Source organism: Vanessa atalanta, chromosome 12 (assembly GCF_905147765.1).
Source record: "Vanessa atalanta chromosome 12, ilVanAtal1.2, whole genome shotgun sequence".
NCBI classification, from domain to species: domain Eukaryota; kingdom Metazoa; phylum Arthropoda; class Insecta; order Lepidoptera; family Nymphalidae; genus Vanessa; species Vanessa atalanta.
The window spans coordinates 8,000,900-8,021,424 of record NC_061882.1 but is presented as its reverse complement, the minus strand read 5'-3'; the positions used below and the strand labels follow the sequence as shown (position 1 = coordinate 8,021,424).

Sequence of the window (20,525 nt, the reverse complement as noted above, 5' to 3'; positions counted from 1 at the left end):
ATCCGATTTTGATGTCAAAATAAATACTTTTAATGTAGACTACAGTAATCGATGCCGATTTACCCTTTAAAAGGTACCAAAACTTATAACTTTCGACTTTTAAAATTATAAATAAAGTTATTATTATTATTGTGTTATATGTGCAAAATGTATGATATGTGAACATATAAGTTGACAGGAATAATATAACAATCGAGGCCGATACAAAAATAGTATCATTCTGGTTTCATTCAGTCCTTATTATGGCTTTACGTTGAGCTATTTACGGCGTACGTTTCAGACAACACACTTGACGGTATTCGCTTTTTGACTGTCGGTTCATTCAAATGACTAACACGGATCGAAGCGTGATGCGCGCGCACTCTCATTTTTGCTACATCAGCCTAACATCTGCCGAGATCTTTGGATCCTCTTCATAAAGATTTTTGGTCAGAAAATGAGAGAAAAGTAAGTGGACCGAAAAAAGAATTCCTTTGATGTTTGTGTCAAGCGAATTAAGATTACATATTTGCGTATAAGATTCGAAACGATTACGACTTTTATTTTACGTATTCAATAAGAAAAAGCGTACGAAATGCTTTACGAGTACCAATGCTATATATATAATGTGCATGTTATTATAAATTTTACTTCTCTTTTCTTATGTATTCAAATAGTACTAACATTTGAAAAATTCCGTTCAAAATATTTTTCATCTTCACATCAGCTGATCATGTAACTACGGCATGATTTGAATCATCTTAGGAAATACTGAAGCGAAGGTTGGTTTTATTTTATAACAAGGAAAAAGCTTTACAATTATAATTTCTTTTGTTGCGAATTAATTTAATTAAATACCTGGTATAAAAGAGAAATGAAATAGAATATAACTTAAAACGTGTGATAATTAAAGTCAAAATGAATAGCGAAACTACAAAAGGGTTTTCCTGAAAGTCCGTCCTTTTAAAATTCTTCGTCTTTTCTTTATTCGTATTATCTACAAAAAGAGCTAACCGGATTTTAAAGAAACCTGCACAGTGTTGAAACTTAGTGTGCGGATTAAAGCTTAAGAAACTTAATTTACATTTTACGTCAAGACAAAAACCATGGAATAACTTCACCTCTAAAGGTCTAAGGTAAAAAGAAAAAAAAAGTCAAATAACAGCCTGTATGTCTCATGGCCGGGCTGAGGCATCCTCATCTTTTTGAGAAAAAGTTTGGAACTTACTCCATCGCGCTACTCCAATTGGGGTTGATGGATACACGTGGCGGATTTTCATCCGCCTTCAACGCCGAGCACGATATAAATTATAAGCACAAATTAAGCACGTCATGAAAATACAGTGAAGCTTGCCTAGGTTTGAATTCGGAATCATCGATGACAATCATATCCTCTAACCACTGGATCATCACGGTTCGTTTTTATCTATAGGAAATACATAATTTGGACTCCATTTCTAAATTATCCGAAATTATATCTCGTTCCAAACCAGTTTGTGAGTTTCTTTCATTTTGCACACAACAATGAACTTTATGTCTGCACATGTATTTATAAACAAATACCACGTAACAACTAAAATGATAAAGACTAAATTCGATTAAGTGTAGATACACGCGGTGATGTCAGCCTGTGATGTGAATGTGATGTTAGAAATATTAACCGTTCATTATATCGGCAATGCTCCACCAACCGTCCCTTGTTGTTACAGTGGCTCACTCACCCTTCAAACCGATACTATGCTATAAATAATAATCTGTGGTATAAGAAGTACCTATAGATACTTCAGAATTCATAATTAGAGAATTATGAACACATTTCTTTTGAAAGAAAACGCTTTGCACTCTAATTAAATTATGTAATTTATTTAGCGACAAGTCAGTTGGGACGTGAATACAATTAAAATCTACATAATATCGTTTTCTTGTTCCCAGCGTTATTTACAACCAGTTTTTTTTTTTATGTTGGGTTTTTAAAGTACCACTTAGTCAGAGTAGATAAAAGGTTGGGGTAATACAATCTGTACAAACACTTATCATTAAAATTTGCTATTGTTGGAAAATTGATTTTTGTTTATACTTTATGAATTCACCAGCAACCTACAAATAGCTATGAGAGTTAAATTTATATCATATTAGATTGTAGTTTCCTGATTTCAGTTGTAGTATATTACCTCAATGCAGTTGAAGGAAATCGCAGTTTCTGGAGTGTTCGTAGAGAAGATTAACACGTAGATTTGTAAAGGTTGTATATTGTACGCAGAATATATAGATATTAATTGTAAGGATACATTAATATTAACAGTCAATTAATACTGCATACTAAACCATCTCCCATTTAGAAGATTTGGAGCCTATTCCACCAAGCTTCTCCAGATATTATTATGTATGTAACATAATACATGTGGTATAATCACCGGTTACTTTGTGATAAATACAAATAAGCACATAAAAACTAAATGATACTTGCTCAGATTTAAGCCCGCGATTTCGCTTAAGATCCACGTGTTCTATCCACGGATCTCGACCGCTTAAGTTTAAATTAAGTATAAGTACATATAGGTAGGTCCAGGCATAGACATAAGTAACACATTTATTAATCCTTATCAAACCAAACACATAATCACTTCATGGTCACTGATCTTTGAACTTTATACTGTAAGCAACAAGTTTCAGATATACTAAAAACTGTTTAAAAGACACAAGGAAAATGGCACACGACGTGCGATGTATTCGCGTTGGATGAGAAATGTCTTGAGAAGGACATCAGTGGAATACCATTGGAATATCGAAGTAGATTTGAAGCGATATTAGTTTTACTTTATTTCTTTATCTAAAGTAATGATTAATCTATCGTAATAAATGAGAAGACGTTTTTGTTGTAATGAAACTTAAATAAAATTAAACCAGAAGATGCTGCGCGTCTTGAAGGTTTTAGTCTATGATATTGTTATATAAGAAGTTACGCTTTAGACTATAGACGTGACAAGCGTGAATTTCAAGTTCTTGTCTGTATATACATATATATAAAACATTAAACAAGAAATGTAAAAAATGTTTGATCCTGCCGGCCATCCCTACAACTTCTCGCTATTTTTGAGCTCAAGGCGCTGGAAAATGTTCTCAAAACATAATTTCCAGAGTCCGTGAATTGTTTAGATTGAACCCGGTAGATGGCGCTGCGATCGGAAAGTATATTTTTTTTTACTTCACCCAGACTGGCTAGCTTTATTTTGATTATAATAACATTATATTGACAATTATAAACTAATCATGTATGATGGAAAATCTGATAAATTTTGCAGTACTTTTTAGTATTTTTATGAGGCCACACTATCAACAAATATAACGTATAACGCGAAAACCAATTAACAATATAATATTTATAAATATTATACATGTAGAAAATACGGCAATGTCTTCCTTACTGACTGAATATATAACGCACAGCCTGAGCAATAATTCTTAATGTCGCATGTCATTCTCTCTAGCCAACCAAGATGCTCCTAATCCGTTTTGGACATTAGACAAAAGTGACGCAAAGTACACACATGAATGTTATATATTTATTTACGTAAGTGGCTACTAATTTTAAGTTCAATTAATCCATTTGAAGTGACATCCGTTACGGCATATAGAGGTTGTACTCTTGCTTTTTCGGGCAAGTACTTATTATGTTAAGGTACGTCATTTATTGCAAAAATGAGTTTGCCTTTGATTAATAATCTTTGAATAACAATTCAGTTCGAAAGAATGTATGAATTAATCGCAATAGTTATACGATATTCTTTACGCCAACAAAAATAGGTACAGTGCAACCGGTCGTGGTATAGAAAAGGCATCGAAATGAGATCGCATACGGAGAGGGGCGTGTAAGGGAAGGCATGAGCTGGTGAAATGAAATGTTGCTGTTTCGTGACGCGCACATGTGACGTAACAAATATAAGGAGTGTTTTGACATCTATTTGATTTTTACTATTTTTTTATGTAGGTACGAGATAAATTGTTTGATAATATATTATTTATCGTTTATTACATTGTATATTAAAACATAAAATAGAATAGAATATAAATTTATTTCTCGCATAAATTAAAATTAATTATGATTTACATTAATTAATTAACATAATAATAATATTAGATAATAACGTGCATAAATAATCTAGATATGGGTATAATGGTAATTGGTTTGATAAATTAAATAATATAAGATTTAAAAACATGAGTGTGAAGCAGGCATGAACTTAAAGAATATGCTATGGAAGTTAATAATAAAAAGAATTTAAATAAAACAATACAGGTAATAAATAAAACAATAATAAAATTATACACAAATTATAGAAAAAAATACATCGTCTAAAACCTTGTCCTATAGAATTTGTATTTTGTACACAAGACGCTGGCACTCTGAATTGCAGGGCCCAATCTAAGCGCCAGCTGGTCACCAAGTCGCGATTAGTTTCTTAGAAAGGTCTATACATTCTTTTTAGTATCTGATAACAACGGACCTCAAGCTTCTAAGCCCAGCCCCACAAATTTATACTTATGTTTTATTATGTTTTGGTAATACTAACTTCTTAATTCTTAATCCAGACAGACGCAGCGGGGGACTTTTTGTTTTATAATATTACTAGCGACCCGCCCCGGCTTCGCACGGCTGCAATGTGGGTAATCCCTAAGAGACATATACCATCGCGGACTTTTTTGAAGACCGTTTTAAGGTGTACAATACTGAAGTACATTATTTTGATCTATCTCGTAGGATTCAGCCAGCGTTTACAATGTAAGCGCAAAAAATGTATAAATTTACGACATCACATTAGAAACTTTTAAAATTATCAGTGTTACTTAACTATATTGTCTATGTATTATATACAAAAACCTTCCTCTCGAATTACTCCATCTGTTAAAAAAACTGCATCAAAATCCGTTGCGTAATTTTAAAGATTTAAGCATACAAAGGGACATAGGGACAGAGAAAGCGACTTTGTGTTATACTATGTAAAGATGTATGATGATAAAAGAATAAGCCTTACGTAAGAAAACATGAAACGATGAGTGTCGTGAAGAAGAAACATTTTATGAATTAGTACTAAGTCTGTTGGACTAAGACCATCCTGACCTGTGTGTCCTAAGACCATCAAGTGATTTTATGATTAATAAAATAGTTTTTTATATTGTGTATTTTCATTCCTTATACTAGAAAATACTTCCTAAGCTAATGTAAGGCTCAGATTTTTTTTTAAGATCGCACATTAAAAAAAATTATAATTATATTAATTTCTACTATTTTTGCTTTACTTTGGTTCAAATATGTATATACATATCTTCCTATATGTATGTGTATGTGTACTATATCTATTGCGATAATTTTCAAATAATAAATAACCCATTAATAATAGCCGTATAGTTCTATTAATCTTCATAAACAGTTGTTGTAACGTAATATAAAATAAAGGTCACATCGCTGTGTGTAAATTCATTAGTATTTGGGATTAGGATAATGAAGAAGCATGATATTGTAGTTATCTAAAGATTAATTCGTTTATAACAATAATATAATGACGTATTGTATTAATAAAAATATGATTGAAAATTAAGTTCAGATTATTAAGAATATCAGTAAAACGTCAACACTATGCTTATAGTGTGAAGTAGAGGCATTCTGTTAGAAAGTCGAAAGCAGAAAACGAACGTCAAATGTCAGAAAGTTATATGCGACATTGATTATAATAATTATAAATTTAATAGGATACACGTATCAAAATGACTTATCATCGTAAGTCGGTTGTCAAAATTTCAAGAGTGAGATACGAAATGAATTCTTACAGAATCACACTGCTGTTACAAAAACGAACATATTATGATGTTCAGACGTTTGTTAATGTTCCAATTATTGTGTTATTAATTTAGTGGTAACTTAATTGATATTTGAATAATTTTAGTATTTCTTTAAGTATAGTGTATACTGTTTGTGACTTAATATAAAAATAATTACTGTATGATATATTAATAAAGTACCTCTTAAGCCATTTGATTACTCATTTCAGTTTAGAAGAACGAATCAATTGATCACAAGACTAAAATAGCATAAGATGTGTTTATTTATTTCAAGCTTCGCAAAAGTGCAACAGATGCTGAATATCACTTGATTAGAGGGACGTTTTTTTAGAGAAAAAATATTAAATAATCCCATAGTCATATAGGCTTTATAAAAATTGTCTGATTAAATTTTATTTTCAAGACTTTTACATTTATCAAGCAAAAATGAAATCGAGCAAAGCCGCGATGATAAGCATATTAGCTTAAATATAAAATAGGTGATTACGACGAAGTTTTTATCAGAATTCGTCGATGTCACAGGCAGTTCTGACTTTGTGAACTTCTCACCCTTCTCTACCACCCGCCTCCGTAATCCTCACCCCAATTCGTTCAATATCATTAATGTCCAATAAGACCATAGAATTCGACATTTTGATTTATTTATATAATGTATGATATTATACACCTCGAATACTTAATATTAACACCGTAAATTGCAATAAGAATAATTAACTGCTATATAAATAAATTGGTTTTAGTTATGATATTCCTAGTTTACTACCAACACCACTTATACCATCGCCACTTATAGGTCTCTAATGTTTCTATGCCAGAAAATCTAATATACCGAATCATGTATTTAATTCCTCTATGTATACCTAACCAGCGATCGATAGAGCGCAGTAACCTAGGAGTCAAATTAACATACCGAATAAGAAACACGATAAACACAAATTACGGACGTTACAATGAAAGCTGAAATGGTATCGAACTCTGACGCCGAATACCAAACGACCGTGAGATCGACCCAGACGACAATGGCGTGATGACCGAAAACTGAAAACTAGATCGTCTGAAATGAGAGGTGAGAAGTATTTTCCCTGGAGGGTAAACTTTATAACTATAAAAATAATATTACTAAGTATATAAACACAATTGTAATATGACCTAATTTTAAAATAAAACATACATTTCAAAGTTAATTAGGATTATCATTTACAGCTATTTGTCAAATAAGCTGCTACGTTTAATGATCTGCGGTTCTGGCAAAGTAATAAGAAAATGTAAAAACTTCAACAAGGTATAGGTTTCAAAATTCGAAGCGAATATAATTATTATTATTTACAACATAATAGCTAGACCTGCGGCTTTACCCATGCGAAATCTATAAAACTACCTATAGCACACAAACCGTCACCCCCACGTCCTCTCTCTCAAGGGATGAATAAGGGGATAAAATAAACTACTCAATGTCCTTTCCCGGGACTCAAAACTATCTCCATACCAAAATTTATCTCAATCGGTTCAGCAGTTTAAACGTGAAGAGGTAACAGACAGTCAGTTTCGCATTTAAAATATTAGGTATAGATTTACATACAATATTATGTGATCACTGGTAACCTTATCACTTTGACCTTTATCCTACCATTATGATATTTCACAAAAAGATAATCATATACAAACATGAAATGAAATTTTGCAGACGTTTCTTGTGATGATAAGAGTACAATTTGGTATATTAAATACTGTAATTTGATAAAAATTTCCGCCAAATAAAGCTTTGTGTTGGAAAGGTACTTTTGTAATTACTTTATTGTGTTACATGGTACCATTAGTCACAAAATAATTTTACTCATGGATATAATTAGAGACAATCGATAAAAACAATCTTAAACCAAATGTATACAAAGCTAATCGATATCAGTTGATAAGTAAATTTTCTTTAATAAAAAATGAATAAATAATAATTAAATAATAGTGTTCTCTAACGGACAAATCGTATTAAAAATCTTCTTCTTATGGTTTTAGCACTAACTGTCATTTGTAGAACTTCATAGAACTTAGTTATAGCTCCTTCAGAAGATATCGAAGTACGATTTCTTCGTTTAATGGTCACAATAAAACTTTGATAGGTACTTATTCCACGCCTTTGATATTTATTTTTTGCATAAGGTCGCCTTTGTCTATTATATTCTCCAATCTGCCGGTATCCTTATATATAGTGGAATATTAGACTTAAAAGGTCACATGTTTCATTAATTTGCCACTCGCCACATAAAGGTTTGCTCGCTGTTACACATGAGTTCTAAGCACAAGTGTTATCTTAGATTTTACCTCGCAACTGTCTATTGGCATCTACGTGTTTTACTGATCTATATCGGCTGAAGGAAAATTGAATTCCTTCTTTTTCTAATTGCTTAATCTGATATAGCCAATCTATACGTAGTGAAAACAAAATTAAATATTTATTAGGATAAAGTATTAAATATGTACTGTTTCTGATTATATTTAACAATCATAATCAACACCAGAATTTGTAAAAATTTAAATCACCCCTCAAATTTATCAAAAAAAAATATATATATAATGATTGAAGTAGTGTTAATGCTTAGTCGTAACAGTGATACGTTGGCGCCCGACAGTCTGCCGGCTTACTCAGCCAGAAATGGGTCCACAGCCAAATAGGTTAAGTAGACCTACATATCTATAGTTCTAATTATAATTCTAATTTTAAAATATCGTTTTAATAAAGAGAGACATGACTTGTCCCCTCGTTGTTGAATCATATGATTTTATCATTCATCATTAAGTACTTATATATTCATATAAGTAAAATTAATAACTAAATGAATGAATGCGCCAGCTTAGGTTGACCTTTAACTTTCTTGTTGGATAAGGTATTAAGGCAATAAGGTTCGCTTAGTATAAAGATTTATATGGCATAAGCCAAAGGGCCTTTAATATAGGTTAAGGATTTTATTATCTTCCTTTAATGTGAAAACAACGAATAAAAAATATGTGTTTCCTTTTATATGTTGACAATAAATATGTTTATGTTAAAAGTACTTACCTACTTTTTTATTATAGACATCGACTCAAAGATTAATTCAAGAGCTACAATTAAAGATAATCTCGACTCGCTGTCTGTTATAACTTATAATTATTCTTTTTTACTAATTAAAATTTTAACCACGGTATATTTTTTAATATGAAGGACGCAAGATATAGTGCTAATTGAAGAGCGGGAGAGCTTTCTATAAATAGACAGACCCCCAGCGCTCGAGGAGCGAGTGCACTCGCATTAACTGACTGCATTCATCTTCTATTGTCGATAACTCTGATTACGAGTAATAAAAACTTGAATGGAAGCAGCAACTTTTGACTCTTTATCAAAACAATTTTTTTGCAATATTTATATAACATGGAAAATATTATATAACCAAAAATAATGAGGCTTAACTGTGATATCAGTTAATAAATAGAGTGTTAAATTTAAAGTCAACAGGTGATGCATCGTTTTTTAATGAAAATGTTTGCATATTTATTATCTCTAAGTCATTTGGAGGATGGCGCTTCTACGTAATAATTCATATTAGTTGCGAGCTAATACACATTATTCCACAAAAAAAAACCGAACACGAGTCTACGGATTCTATAATGTCCTTCCATTATGCCCTTCTGCAGCAATATCCAGTAAAGAGAATACAAGACCGGTATCCCGCTTGAACAACTATACGACTAATCCTGCATATAAATTAACGAAATCCCGGGGGATTACAGGAAATATTACGAGTTTAAATGACAAGCGGTCAGAAATTGTTTTCATCGTCTGATCGATTGTATGTATTAATTGTCAGCAAACACACACACAAAAATATGATTTACATGAGAGTTGATAACGAAATAGACAGTAAACATGCGGTGAGACCCATGACAATGACTTAAAAGTAAAAACTTAATAGTGAAGAGCCAAATAGGTACCACCTAATAATGTACGAGATTTAAAGTATTTCAGGATCCTTTATTTGCTTTTTTTTATTAATGATATGCTACATGCAGTTTGCCCACTTTAGGTCTGAGGCACTGATATAGTTATTATGTAGTTTAAGTTAATAATGTCTATTAAAATCAAATTCACGTGTTATGTACTAACTTGTTAGTTTCGTTATAGGATTACATCATTCGGTTAGAGTTATGTGATGACGAGATTCCGGGTTTAGGTCGATTTTAATTTAGTTTATAATTTTTAAAGCTTTCTTGGTTTTATTCTACCGCCAAACAATTACATAAACATTACTCAGTGTTGTTGTGTTCCCGTTTGAAAGGTGAGTGAGCCAGTGTAACCACAGGCACAAAGGATATAACATCTTAGTTCCCAAGGTTGGTGGCGCATTGGCGATGTAAGGAATGGTTAATGCACAAAAAACTGAAGTAGAATTTGAACTTAGTTCAAATTTTTAATTAGTTGAAATTTAAACTTAGTTGATCATTTTATAGTTGTTTCTGCCATTAAACCTGCTGTGATTTGAATCTTATTATTTTACAAGCATTTATTATTAAATTTTGATGGTATGTATGAGTCAAATTTGAAACTCAGCTGATTTATTAAACCAGTTTCACACAACTGTTAGCTGCAATTTTGTGTACACTTCTCTTGCCAGCAATACAATCTAGTTTACTTAGAGTTGTAGTTGACTACATATTTCAATCGAGAATACGCCAGTTCTCCTTAAAATAATCTGATCTAATTTTCTTTTTCACGTCACCGCTGAGTGACTACATCCAACAAGAAAGTAATAAAAAAAATTCATAACATGCAGGATGTTTGTTGAGAGAATAAAATTACCTAACTAAAATATATTTTTGGATATATGACATAATGAATACAAGTGAAAACTATCTGTGATCAACTCGTTATATAATTATAATCTTTTGTTTCGCTTATATAATTGTTTGTGACATCTTTCATTACGACATTAAAACAAACTTGATATGAAAGTGAATCTGATTAAAATTTAGAACAGCGTTAAATTTGGAAGTAGGTAAATAATATAATCTTTACAGCAAATGAAAGTCAGTAGACCTCTAACTGTATTCTTATATGGCGACTAATATTTTCTTGTCACTATGTACAATATTGAAAAAAGCTTTATTATACATCTCTTTAAAGTGTTAATTCCAAGTGTATATATATTTTAATATACAGATTTTCAGTGCACCACAAACAAATACATTTAGTATAGATAAATAAATTACATAAATATTTTTTTGTTATGATATAATTACAAGTAAAAAAAAAATATCACACAGTTTTTTTTTTCTATTTTGGACCATTGTATCATATACTTAATCTTTAGATAACACAAGTCTACTGAGTATTTCACTAAAAATATCTATGACATAGTAAAACATGTTCAGTAATTCATTCAAAAAATTTAATAACATCTAATGCTATTTAAACCATAAGGTTCAATATTGTCTGAATTTAATTGAAATACTCAGTCAATTATGTGTCGTCAGTTATTAGTCTCAATTATGAGAACAAGTGCCTGTTCAAAAATAAAATTTCATTCGTTAACAACACTGGCGGGAAGTTAAGGCCAGTGATTCCAATTTTATCATATCAGTGTGAGATAGTAGTATGAAATGAATCACTTTGATAAAATGTTATGTATTGATGTTGATACATTGTAAGAAATTAAACAAACACAAGAATACAAGGATTATAGAATGGTTAAAAGATAATTCTTGTTAAAATATTTATGACAATAAAACAATCTCCCTTTATATTCCAATTAATTAAACTTTCGGTTTCATAGTAAAAAGTGACGAGTCAATTTAGCCCATCGACATTTACCAATTAAAACATTTTATCTATAATTCCTGGCTTCCATTATTATTATAGTTGCTGATAAGCTAAGTAATGCTATTGTTCAATGATCCATACAACAAAAATATCTTATACACAGCCTATTGTAAGAAACACGATATTTAAAAAAATAATATATTTGAGCTAATTATGACATTTGTATAAGAGAATTTACAGAATATTACTTTAATACAAAAATGAAGAGAATATTTCTTACTAAAAATACTATGTGAACATAAATATCATCATATTCACAGAAAAATAAAGAAATTTAAAAATATAATTAATTGTGTAAATATGAGGTTCATTAAAAACATACAACTTTTGTCCAAAAAAACTAAGTCATACTAATAGTAAGATTTCATATAGCTTTGTACTACGAAATACTAAGCTCTACTAAAATTTAGATATATACAATACAATAAACCATAATAATTTGTTTGTTTCTATATATTTCTGCTACATTTTAAAGTATCTTCAGCATTAGAAAACTTGAATCATAGGCTACTAAATAGTTGAGAGAAATTAGAAATTTGAGTGAGCGTTGCCGCCAAAACTATATAAATTTGCAAATCCCTTTGCAAATTTTTTAGGCTTATTATTGTTAATAAAAATTGTAGTTGGAATTTAATTTAGTAAAACGTGAACGTTCAACACTTTCATCTTACCTTCTTGTAGCTTTTGCCTTTTTTTCGTTTAATTCGTTATGATTCCTTGAAGACAATTAATAACTGGGTTCACTTAGCACCACTATGTTTTTATAATATAAAATAACTTTTTAAAATTTTAGATCAATACTCAATACCCCATCAATACACAAAAACAACTCTGAACTCGTATGTACACATACAATATAACATCAACCGACTAAATGAAACGTAACTTGTCATCTCGTAACTCCGCAACTCCAATTAGATTTTGGGTTTCTTTTTATATTATACATTTTAATTATCTCCAGTAATTTTTTGAAATAATGTTTTAATTTTATTTGCTGTAATATATTTAAAAAAAATATGGTTTGGTTTTAAAAATATAAAAAAAATAATAATAAATGTCATCTTTAGTCAAATTATAGTTATATATATATAGTTTACTATAGAAGAAATAATTGTGATTATATATAAATTATTTCCCACAGCGTGTATGAATTTTTATCATTTTTTTTTCATTGATATTAATTAATTACTCGTAACTTTACAACACGTAAATTATTTTTTATCATAACGTGTACGTCGATTTTCACAGAATATTTTTGATGTTCTGATACGATAAGTAACTTTTAGTATATTATTTCAACATTCTAAAAATAAACAGAAATTAGAACCTTAACAGAAATAGGTGCATAATAAATTCATTTCATTTGCGAAATGTAAAATATATAAAAAAAATTCTTAAATGTCACAAATATTGGTTTACTTTTTGTTGTTATCTCTTTCTAGTATTACATACGTCATTCTCTCACGTTCGATGTGTGGTGTCATAGAGAAATATTCGTGATCATACAACTCGCAGAAAAACTAATTCCAAATGCTGAATTTTACTTCTTATATTAACTATGTATTACATTTTTAAAAATATGGTCGTGTTGTGCGGTAACTTGCTACAAATATAACTAGAAAATTTTAGTTAAAATAGCTCATTATGAACTGTCATCAAGTACTTAGTGGTGCCTGTAATTCAGGAGATCAATGTTTTGCTGTTGGTTCAGTCGAAGGGATACCTTTTACAGTAAGTATATAAAGCAAACATTAAGCTTTGATTACGGTGCGAGTCTCGTGACCAAATATATAAGATCCTTGTAGTGGTAATTTAAGAGTAATAGTCCTAACAGGAAAATCTAATTTAGACTGGTATGATAAGAATATAATATTTATTGTCTTAGGTGTGAACAAAACACATTTATGTGCTTTTTATAAATAAACAATTTAATAGAATCTAAATTATGGTCAATGTGTAAATTAATTTCTGTGAACAATAATTTTCATAACTTGAGTATTTTTATTATTATTGTAAAAAATATTGTTTACCTTGAAGTTGTGTTTATGTAGTGATGGATAGTGTAATGCGCACCATGTTTAAGTATAAAATATGATAATATTAAAACAAATACAATTTCCTTAGCAGGTAAATTATTTTTAAATTGATAATTATAGTGCTAATGACTTCATTTAAATGGATTGTATTTAATTGAAAAATAATAAAACATAGCTATTACATAAACAATTTTAGGTCTGTTAAAATTTAAACTATCATTTATGTAATACCTTTAATATAGTCTTAAACAATAAAGTGTAGATATGCTATTTTCTGACATTGAATTATGTTTATTTGTAGGCCTATGCAGCAGGATGTAATATAGTAATTCTTGCTTCAAATTTTGAACGTGTTCAAATAATTCCGGGTGCCATCCATGGCTACGTTCGTATTAGCTCTCTTGACTGCAGCACTGATACGGGAAAAATTGCTGCAGCTTATGGTGCAGAAGTGTGTATTTTTGAACCAACTCCCCTAATACATACAGCTGCCACTACTCACGTAAGTAACATTTTTAAATATTTCATAATAAGTAAGTCATCTTATATTATTAATCCTCAACTGTTACCTGTTTTTTCATATTTATTGTTATGCATGAAAAGATATGAAATTTTTAAATCTTATGTAACTGTCAGTACCACCCTCGTTTAAGGGTTATGTAAAGCCTTTATTCTCCTTCTAGAACATAGTTGCATAATTATTTTTTTTGTTGGAACTCATCTATATCATGATAATTTTATATAAGATATTTAAATTAGTAAATTATTGATTATTTTTTCTTATTAACTGGTAATTTTATTTGGTATAAATTCAAAGGAAATTACTCAAAACAACAATTGCTGTAATAATTTCGTGTTCAACACAATAATTTTTTTTAGGATGTGTTTTCTTCCATTTAGACAGCTTTATTAATTACAATTAATAATTTATTATTAACTAGTGGTCGCCGCGGCTTCGTTCGCGTTTTAGGGGTCGAAGGGGTCATCGGGTGTTTTATATAAAAAAGTAGCCTATGTCCTCGGGGTTCAAGTTTGCTTCATACCAAATTTCATGAAATTAGGCTTAGTGGTTTGGCAGAGAAAGCGTTACAGACAGACAGACAAACAAAGTAACTCTGTCTAAATTTACTTTCGCATTTAATAAATATATTTTGTAGTCTATAGAAAAACTATTTCGATAATTATGGCAAACAAACATATGGCACTAATATAACATTATACTTACGCGACTTTCGTACGGTACCCGTTACCCGATAAACGTGTTTAACACGATATAAAACAGTCGACGTTTTATTAGGTAAATTCGAAATGCCAAAAACGCACTGAAGCGTTTACCTTGACACTAAATAATCAAATGTTTATTTTCTATTCAATTACACGCTAAGAACACGTGACTACTCTTTCAGTTATGCGTTGTTAAAATTAGGCTAATGATAAAAGTTATACACAGTGACATGTTTGGTCATTGTGTAAGACACTCGATTTTACACGATAGTCATAGTTTTTATTCTTATTTTTAGCTGTTTTTAGCGTAAGGTACGGTTTTACCTGTAAACGTTATTTTGGGAGGTGATTAGTAAAATAATGATGGGTCTTCGCCTTTCGAATGTCTAATCAATGATGAAAGGAAGCGAAATCACTGTTTAAATAAATACAGTTGTGTAGTTGAACGATGATTTCGCTTTTTGGTTATAAATTATTTTACAAGATACTCGTGAATTGAAATTAATACGGTTGCCATTTAATTGCCTATGCGCGTCTCATTCTTAGTGGCTCATTAGCGTTGCATGGCTATTACATTCATCATTACAATATAAATAAAAGTATATTCATAAAGAGACCTTGTACATACGTGTAGGCAATAAATAAATATAGATGAAACAGTTTGCATGTATTCAATTCGTTCAACGCTCTCGTAAGTCACATGATTTGCAATTGTAGGTATATTAAATTGCTCTTCATAATAATGCATAGTAATACTGCTCACCTCGAAGTTACATCACAATGTTACGGATATATGAAAAATCATAAACATAAAAGGACATTTATTGTATGAGTACAAATTAATAAATTACGTTATGTTTATAATAATATGTATGGGTGTTCTTCAAAAAAGTTGAATGGTATTAATTTTTTTTTTAAATTGGCGCTTTTCAGATCTATTACAATGTAAATATAAAATACGTGCCATATCTTATCTAAAAGTAATGGAATCTAGGTAGGAAGGTATGTAATAATCTTCAAATATAAACAAATCAAATCTTTTCTAGTTGACGTTACAATGTTCAGATTACATTCGGTTAGTCAATTAATGTATTGGAAACAGTTTACATGCAAAGATAACTGTAAAAATAGAAACACCAATTGAGAATGAAGGCTATCGCCCAAAGATTTCTTCCAGACTATGTTTAGGATCCTCAATTAATTAAATTTACTCGACTGTAGACTGTAGTAGAAAATGAAACTGAAAGATATTTTTTTATGCCAGTTGGATTGAAGTATTTTTTAAAAAGGGATATATTTTCTAAATTTTAAAATACTTTTTTTAAGTAGGTACAAGTACTTTTGCCTTGCTTTTGCTTGAATATAAGGTGTTGGAACTGTTGGTAACAGTTCAAAATATAGATTCTACCGAGAATAATGCAAAAAACTCAAAAATCACGCTTTTTCATCAGTCATATATTTACATGTAATAATTATATACAATTACATTTATATGTTATTTGTATGAAAACAAACGAATACTATCTCCAAGCTCTTTGATATAATCTGCGGCATAATATGCTCTATTTATTAATATCATCAAATTACTTATTGATAATTGATTGTTTTTTCCCTAACCAACTGGACATCAATAAACAGCACAGACGTCCGTTTTGGAGAAATTAATTTTATAGGTATTAAAAACATATAAGTGTCGACGTAGGTAGTTAATATTATCGCGCGTGCCTTAAATTACTCGTTCCATTAACTAAAGCATTAACCACGCCTTGTTTTTAATATATTTTTTCTTAATCTTATGTATCAACAAAAACAATTTTTTATCACAGTCAATGAAATTCATTACGATTTATTTAAAGGGATTAACTCGCTAAAAGATATGTCTGTAAAACCAAATTTAAGTAAAGCTATGTGGATTTTTATGAGAAACGATATCATGCACACTTGAATGTTATTTATTTCGTCTACGTAAAATATATTGTCGTCATAGGTTTTGGTTAATATTGTACTAAAGTTAGTTCAGCAATTTTGATCTATAGTTTGGTAACTTAATATTATGGTAGAGTATGCGTTTCAATGCTAAAACATCATCATAATAAAATTATCGTTATCGATTTATATATTCTTATTTTTATAGGGACTAGAATATAGGTGGGTGCAAACAGGCAAATTGGTGGCAGACGGTCCGATCACTGCTCTTTCATGGAATCTAGAAGGTACACGGCTCCTTACCGGAGGCAAGATCCTACAGCTATGGCACCAAGCATCGCTATATCAGGACGACAGTCAACGTAAGTTTATCATGAACTACTGTTCTTTAGAAATATACTAAAAATGATTCCGTATTTATACTGAAAAACTTTAACCTTAATCTAGGTAGAGCATAAGAAATTAAATATTATTATATCTACGTTATACTTGATATTGAAATTTAATCAAAGGTTAATTTGAATACATCGAAGATATAGTTAAATAGTTTTGATACTCGACGTTTTATTAATTAATGATAGCGTAGAAATATTAGCACTATATAATACAATTAGAGAATGATGTGCTGTAGAAATAGAAGCTTTATATGGAAGTCTTCAGACCCCTTTGTCTCGTTGCAGACGAGTACATTATATAGTATGCTCTTAGCTATAAGTATAAGCTGTATTGGCACGATCCCTTTGTTCGGAGCGATGCTTTATAAAATGATTACCTAAGTTGCGGCTCCAGCCGTGAGACGAAAAGCCATATCATGAATAAACTGCCGCACTGGCACATTTCCAGAAAGTTTTCTGGTAACAGTTTTATCGATTTCGCAGCATTGAGTCAAATTAAATTTGAAATAAGAAACGAATTCGTTGTTACTTAGAATTAGTTACGTTTTTCTTATTAAGCTAACTAATTATGTAAGTACTGTGTTTTTCGAATCACAAAAACCTAAAAGAACTTTTTACGTTACATGTAATTAAAAGATGTGACTGGAAAACATTATTTTTTACCGAAAATTGTGGGTTCAAACCTATCCAATTACCAGAGTTTACACGTACTAAATTTTTATTATATTCATAAGTTCTTTATGGTGAAGGAAAATATCGTGATATCTGTACCTATGTGTCAGACGAAATTCTGTCACATACGGCATTGGGGTCGAAGCAGTGTTCTTTAATAAGCTCCAAACCTTCTACTTAAGCGGAGATCTTCCCAATTGTGGGTCTTTTACTGACTGCAACAACAACAAAAACTTTAGTGACATTGTTAGATTCAAATTTTTATTTTGAGTATTCTAATTATGTAAGCTTTTATTCCTATTTAGTTTGCGCATGCGCAATCTGCATTGATTTTATAACATTACGGTTCACTGATTGGCATTTCAGTATCAGTAATAAAGTATAAGTATTACAATTAAAAAAAATACATATATATATAATGGAAAACTTTGTTCGTGTCTTCTTCTTAAATGTTTATCAATGCGATCGATGTCCTTGTACATGTATATGAAAAAAATAAGGCTATTAATTAACATCAATCTGTAATTCAACGTCAAACCTATTTTATCTCAATTTGCGTCAACCCGTTTATTTACATAACTCTAACGACACAGGTTTGATTAAGGTTGTTATAGTACGTATTGTTTTTGCTATGACTAGAAATAAAAATATTGACATTTATATTAATTAATTTCAGCAAGCTCAGGCGTTACATTCCAAATAGGTGGGGATAAAGATGAAAAAACAAAACCTCCCGAAGAGGAAGAGCCTGTGAGTATAATGTTGAAATCTGGCGATCGCTAGCTATCTGATAAGATAAATAGATACAACTGCACGCTGGTATCTCTGTTTGGCTTAACTCACGAATATTTATAATGCTATCTAGAGTTTATAGTTTCATACAACTTTACAAACGGCTTTGTTTAAACTTCGTGTTACGGCGATGATCATACAACTGCTTATCTATGGAACTATGCTAATTTGAATGTTTTAAAGATAACAATATCATAATATTTTTAGTCATTACATTTTGTTTTAACAGTTTTTTTATGAAATTATAATTATTAAGAAATTAATTTTGGACGAAAGTTAACATTAGATGTTAGAATACTTTTCCTTCATATAGTTATCACATTGTGTATCAAAAACAATGATATCTCACAGATATGAGCATTGATATGTCATGTCATAGTGAAGAAATGTTAATATTAGATTATCGTTGAAGTAAGAGAGAATAGAGAATAGATGGCCTAGTGCATATCACGCGTAAAACTTAACCGGAAATGACCGATTCAAATCCGGCCTGGAATTATTGAATTTTCAAGTCCTTCATATGTAGTCATAATTCCTTTCGCGTTCCTCAAAAACAGACTGGAAGAAGTATACATGTGTTATTCAAATCTTCTCTTTAAACGGTAGTAGAAGACTTGATCCAGTTGTACTAATTTGTCAGTTTTATTTATTATAGATTAATTTATAGAAATTTGAAAGATGAAGTAATCTTTCATATACAGGATTAAACACCCCGTGTTACATGACAAAATTATAGAAACGATATCGTATTAAATCTATATGAATGTTTATATTAGTTTGTTATGTTGTAGGGTTGGATTTGTGTATGGCAATGTCACACAGCGACGCCTGCGCACCATCTCGCGTTCTCACCGGACGGCGTGCTGTTCGCCACCTCCGGCGTCAATGACAGGCTCGTCAAGATATGGTATCAAAATAAAGGTATGACTTGTGATGAGACAAGATATTTTTTTGGTATCGATTAATTAAGGCTATCCACACATACATAAATATATAATATGTACATTATTTATAATTGTATGGTCGTTATGTTCCTTTGCAGTATTAGTTCAAGCTCATAGTGAGCACAACCCGCCCGAGCTGAACTACACATTCATTTACGTAGCACACCCGCGGGCCGTCACACATCTTTCATGGCGCAAAACCAGCAAATACATGCCCAAGTAAGTTTCAAATCAATCTATCTATGCATTAATATACTAATCAATATCACTCATGTAACGAGTTCGCTACAGTATTTCAGCACTAATAGTCGGCATTTATCTTTACAGAGGCAGCGTAGGCAACGTGCTAGTGACGTCATGCGTGGACAACATATGTCGCGTGTGGGCGGAGACGCTGCTCCCGGAGGACGAGTGGGGCGGCTGCGTCACTGCGCACGCGCGCTCTCCGCCGCGCCGCCAGCGCGCCACGCACCGACACAAGCACCGCTTCATGCAGCGCTTGAAGCACATGAAGTGAGTACCTGCACGGGCCGCTATAGATCAAGTGACTGATTATACGAGTACCTGCGTGACGTGGTAATGTCTCGGAAGGGAATAATCGAGATGTGAAATACATTTTTAAAATTGAATATATGACTCATATGACTTTACATGTAGTTGTGGTTTATTGTAAATTGATATACATTAACTTTTGTTGTAACACAGAACATGTTTCCACATCCGGCGGACGGCGCAGTCGTCGAAGCAGCCGGGAGCGCCGATACCCACGCTCCCCTCCACGTACAGCGCGCACGATTTTCACAATCCCTACCACTCTACATCATACACCGGAGGTCAGAATTAGGACTCAATAACATACATAACTAAGTGA

At 31.1% G+C, this 20,525-nt stretch overlaps 2 protein-coding genes across 11 annotated transcripts in view; one reads left to right on the top strand and one right to left on the bottom strand.

The window, feature by feature from the left end:
- LOC125067796 (endophilin-A) overlaps positions 1-12,514 on the bottom strand; it is a 37,387-nt gene extending 24,873 nt beyond the window's left edge. For 3 of the 6 annotated variants that reach the window (XM_047676570.1, XM_047676574.1, XM_047676575.1), the window contains exon 1: positions 12,337-12,514. The gene's annotated coding sequence lies outside the window, so the exon portion shown is untranslated. The remainder of the gene's footprint in view (positions 1-12,336) is intronic. The other 3 variants (XM_047676577.1, XM_047676572.1, XM_047676573.1) reach the window with 1 other exon arrangement.
- Positions 12,515-13,129: 615 nt separating this feature from the next.
- LOC125067793 (dmX-like protein 2) overlaps positions 13,130-20,525 on the top strand; it is a 30,084-nt gene continuing 22,688 nt past the window's right edge. For all 5 annotated transcript variants that reach the window (XM_047676562.1, XM_047676563.1, XM_047676564.1 and 2 more), the window contains exons 1-8: positions 13,130-13,396; positions 14,003-14,203; positions 17,060-17,213; positions 18,595-18,668; positions 19,502-19,631; positions 19,753-19,873; positions 19,982-20,167; positions 20,360-20,487. In XM_047676562.1, coding sequence (XP_047532518.1) covers positions 13,310-13,396; positions 14,003-14,203; positions 17,060-17,213; positions 18,595-18,668; positions 19,502-19,631; positions 19,753-19,873; positions 19,982-20,167; positions 20,360-20,487 — 1,081 coding nt within the window. In that variant the 5' untranslated portion in view covers positions 13,130-13,309. The remainder of the gene's footprint in view (positions 13,397-14,002; positions 14,204-17,059; positions 17,214-18,594; positions 18,669-19,501; positions 19,632-19,752; positions 19,874-19,981; positions 20,168-20,359; positions 20,488-20,525) is intronic.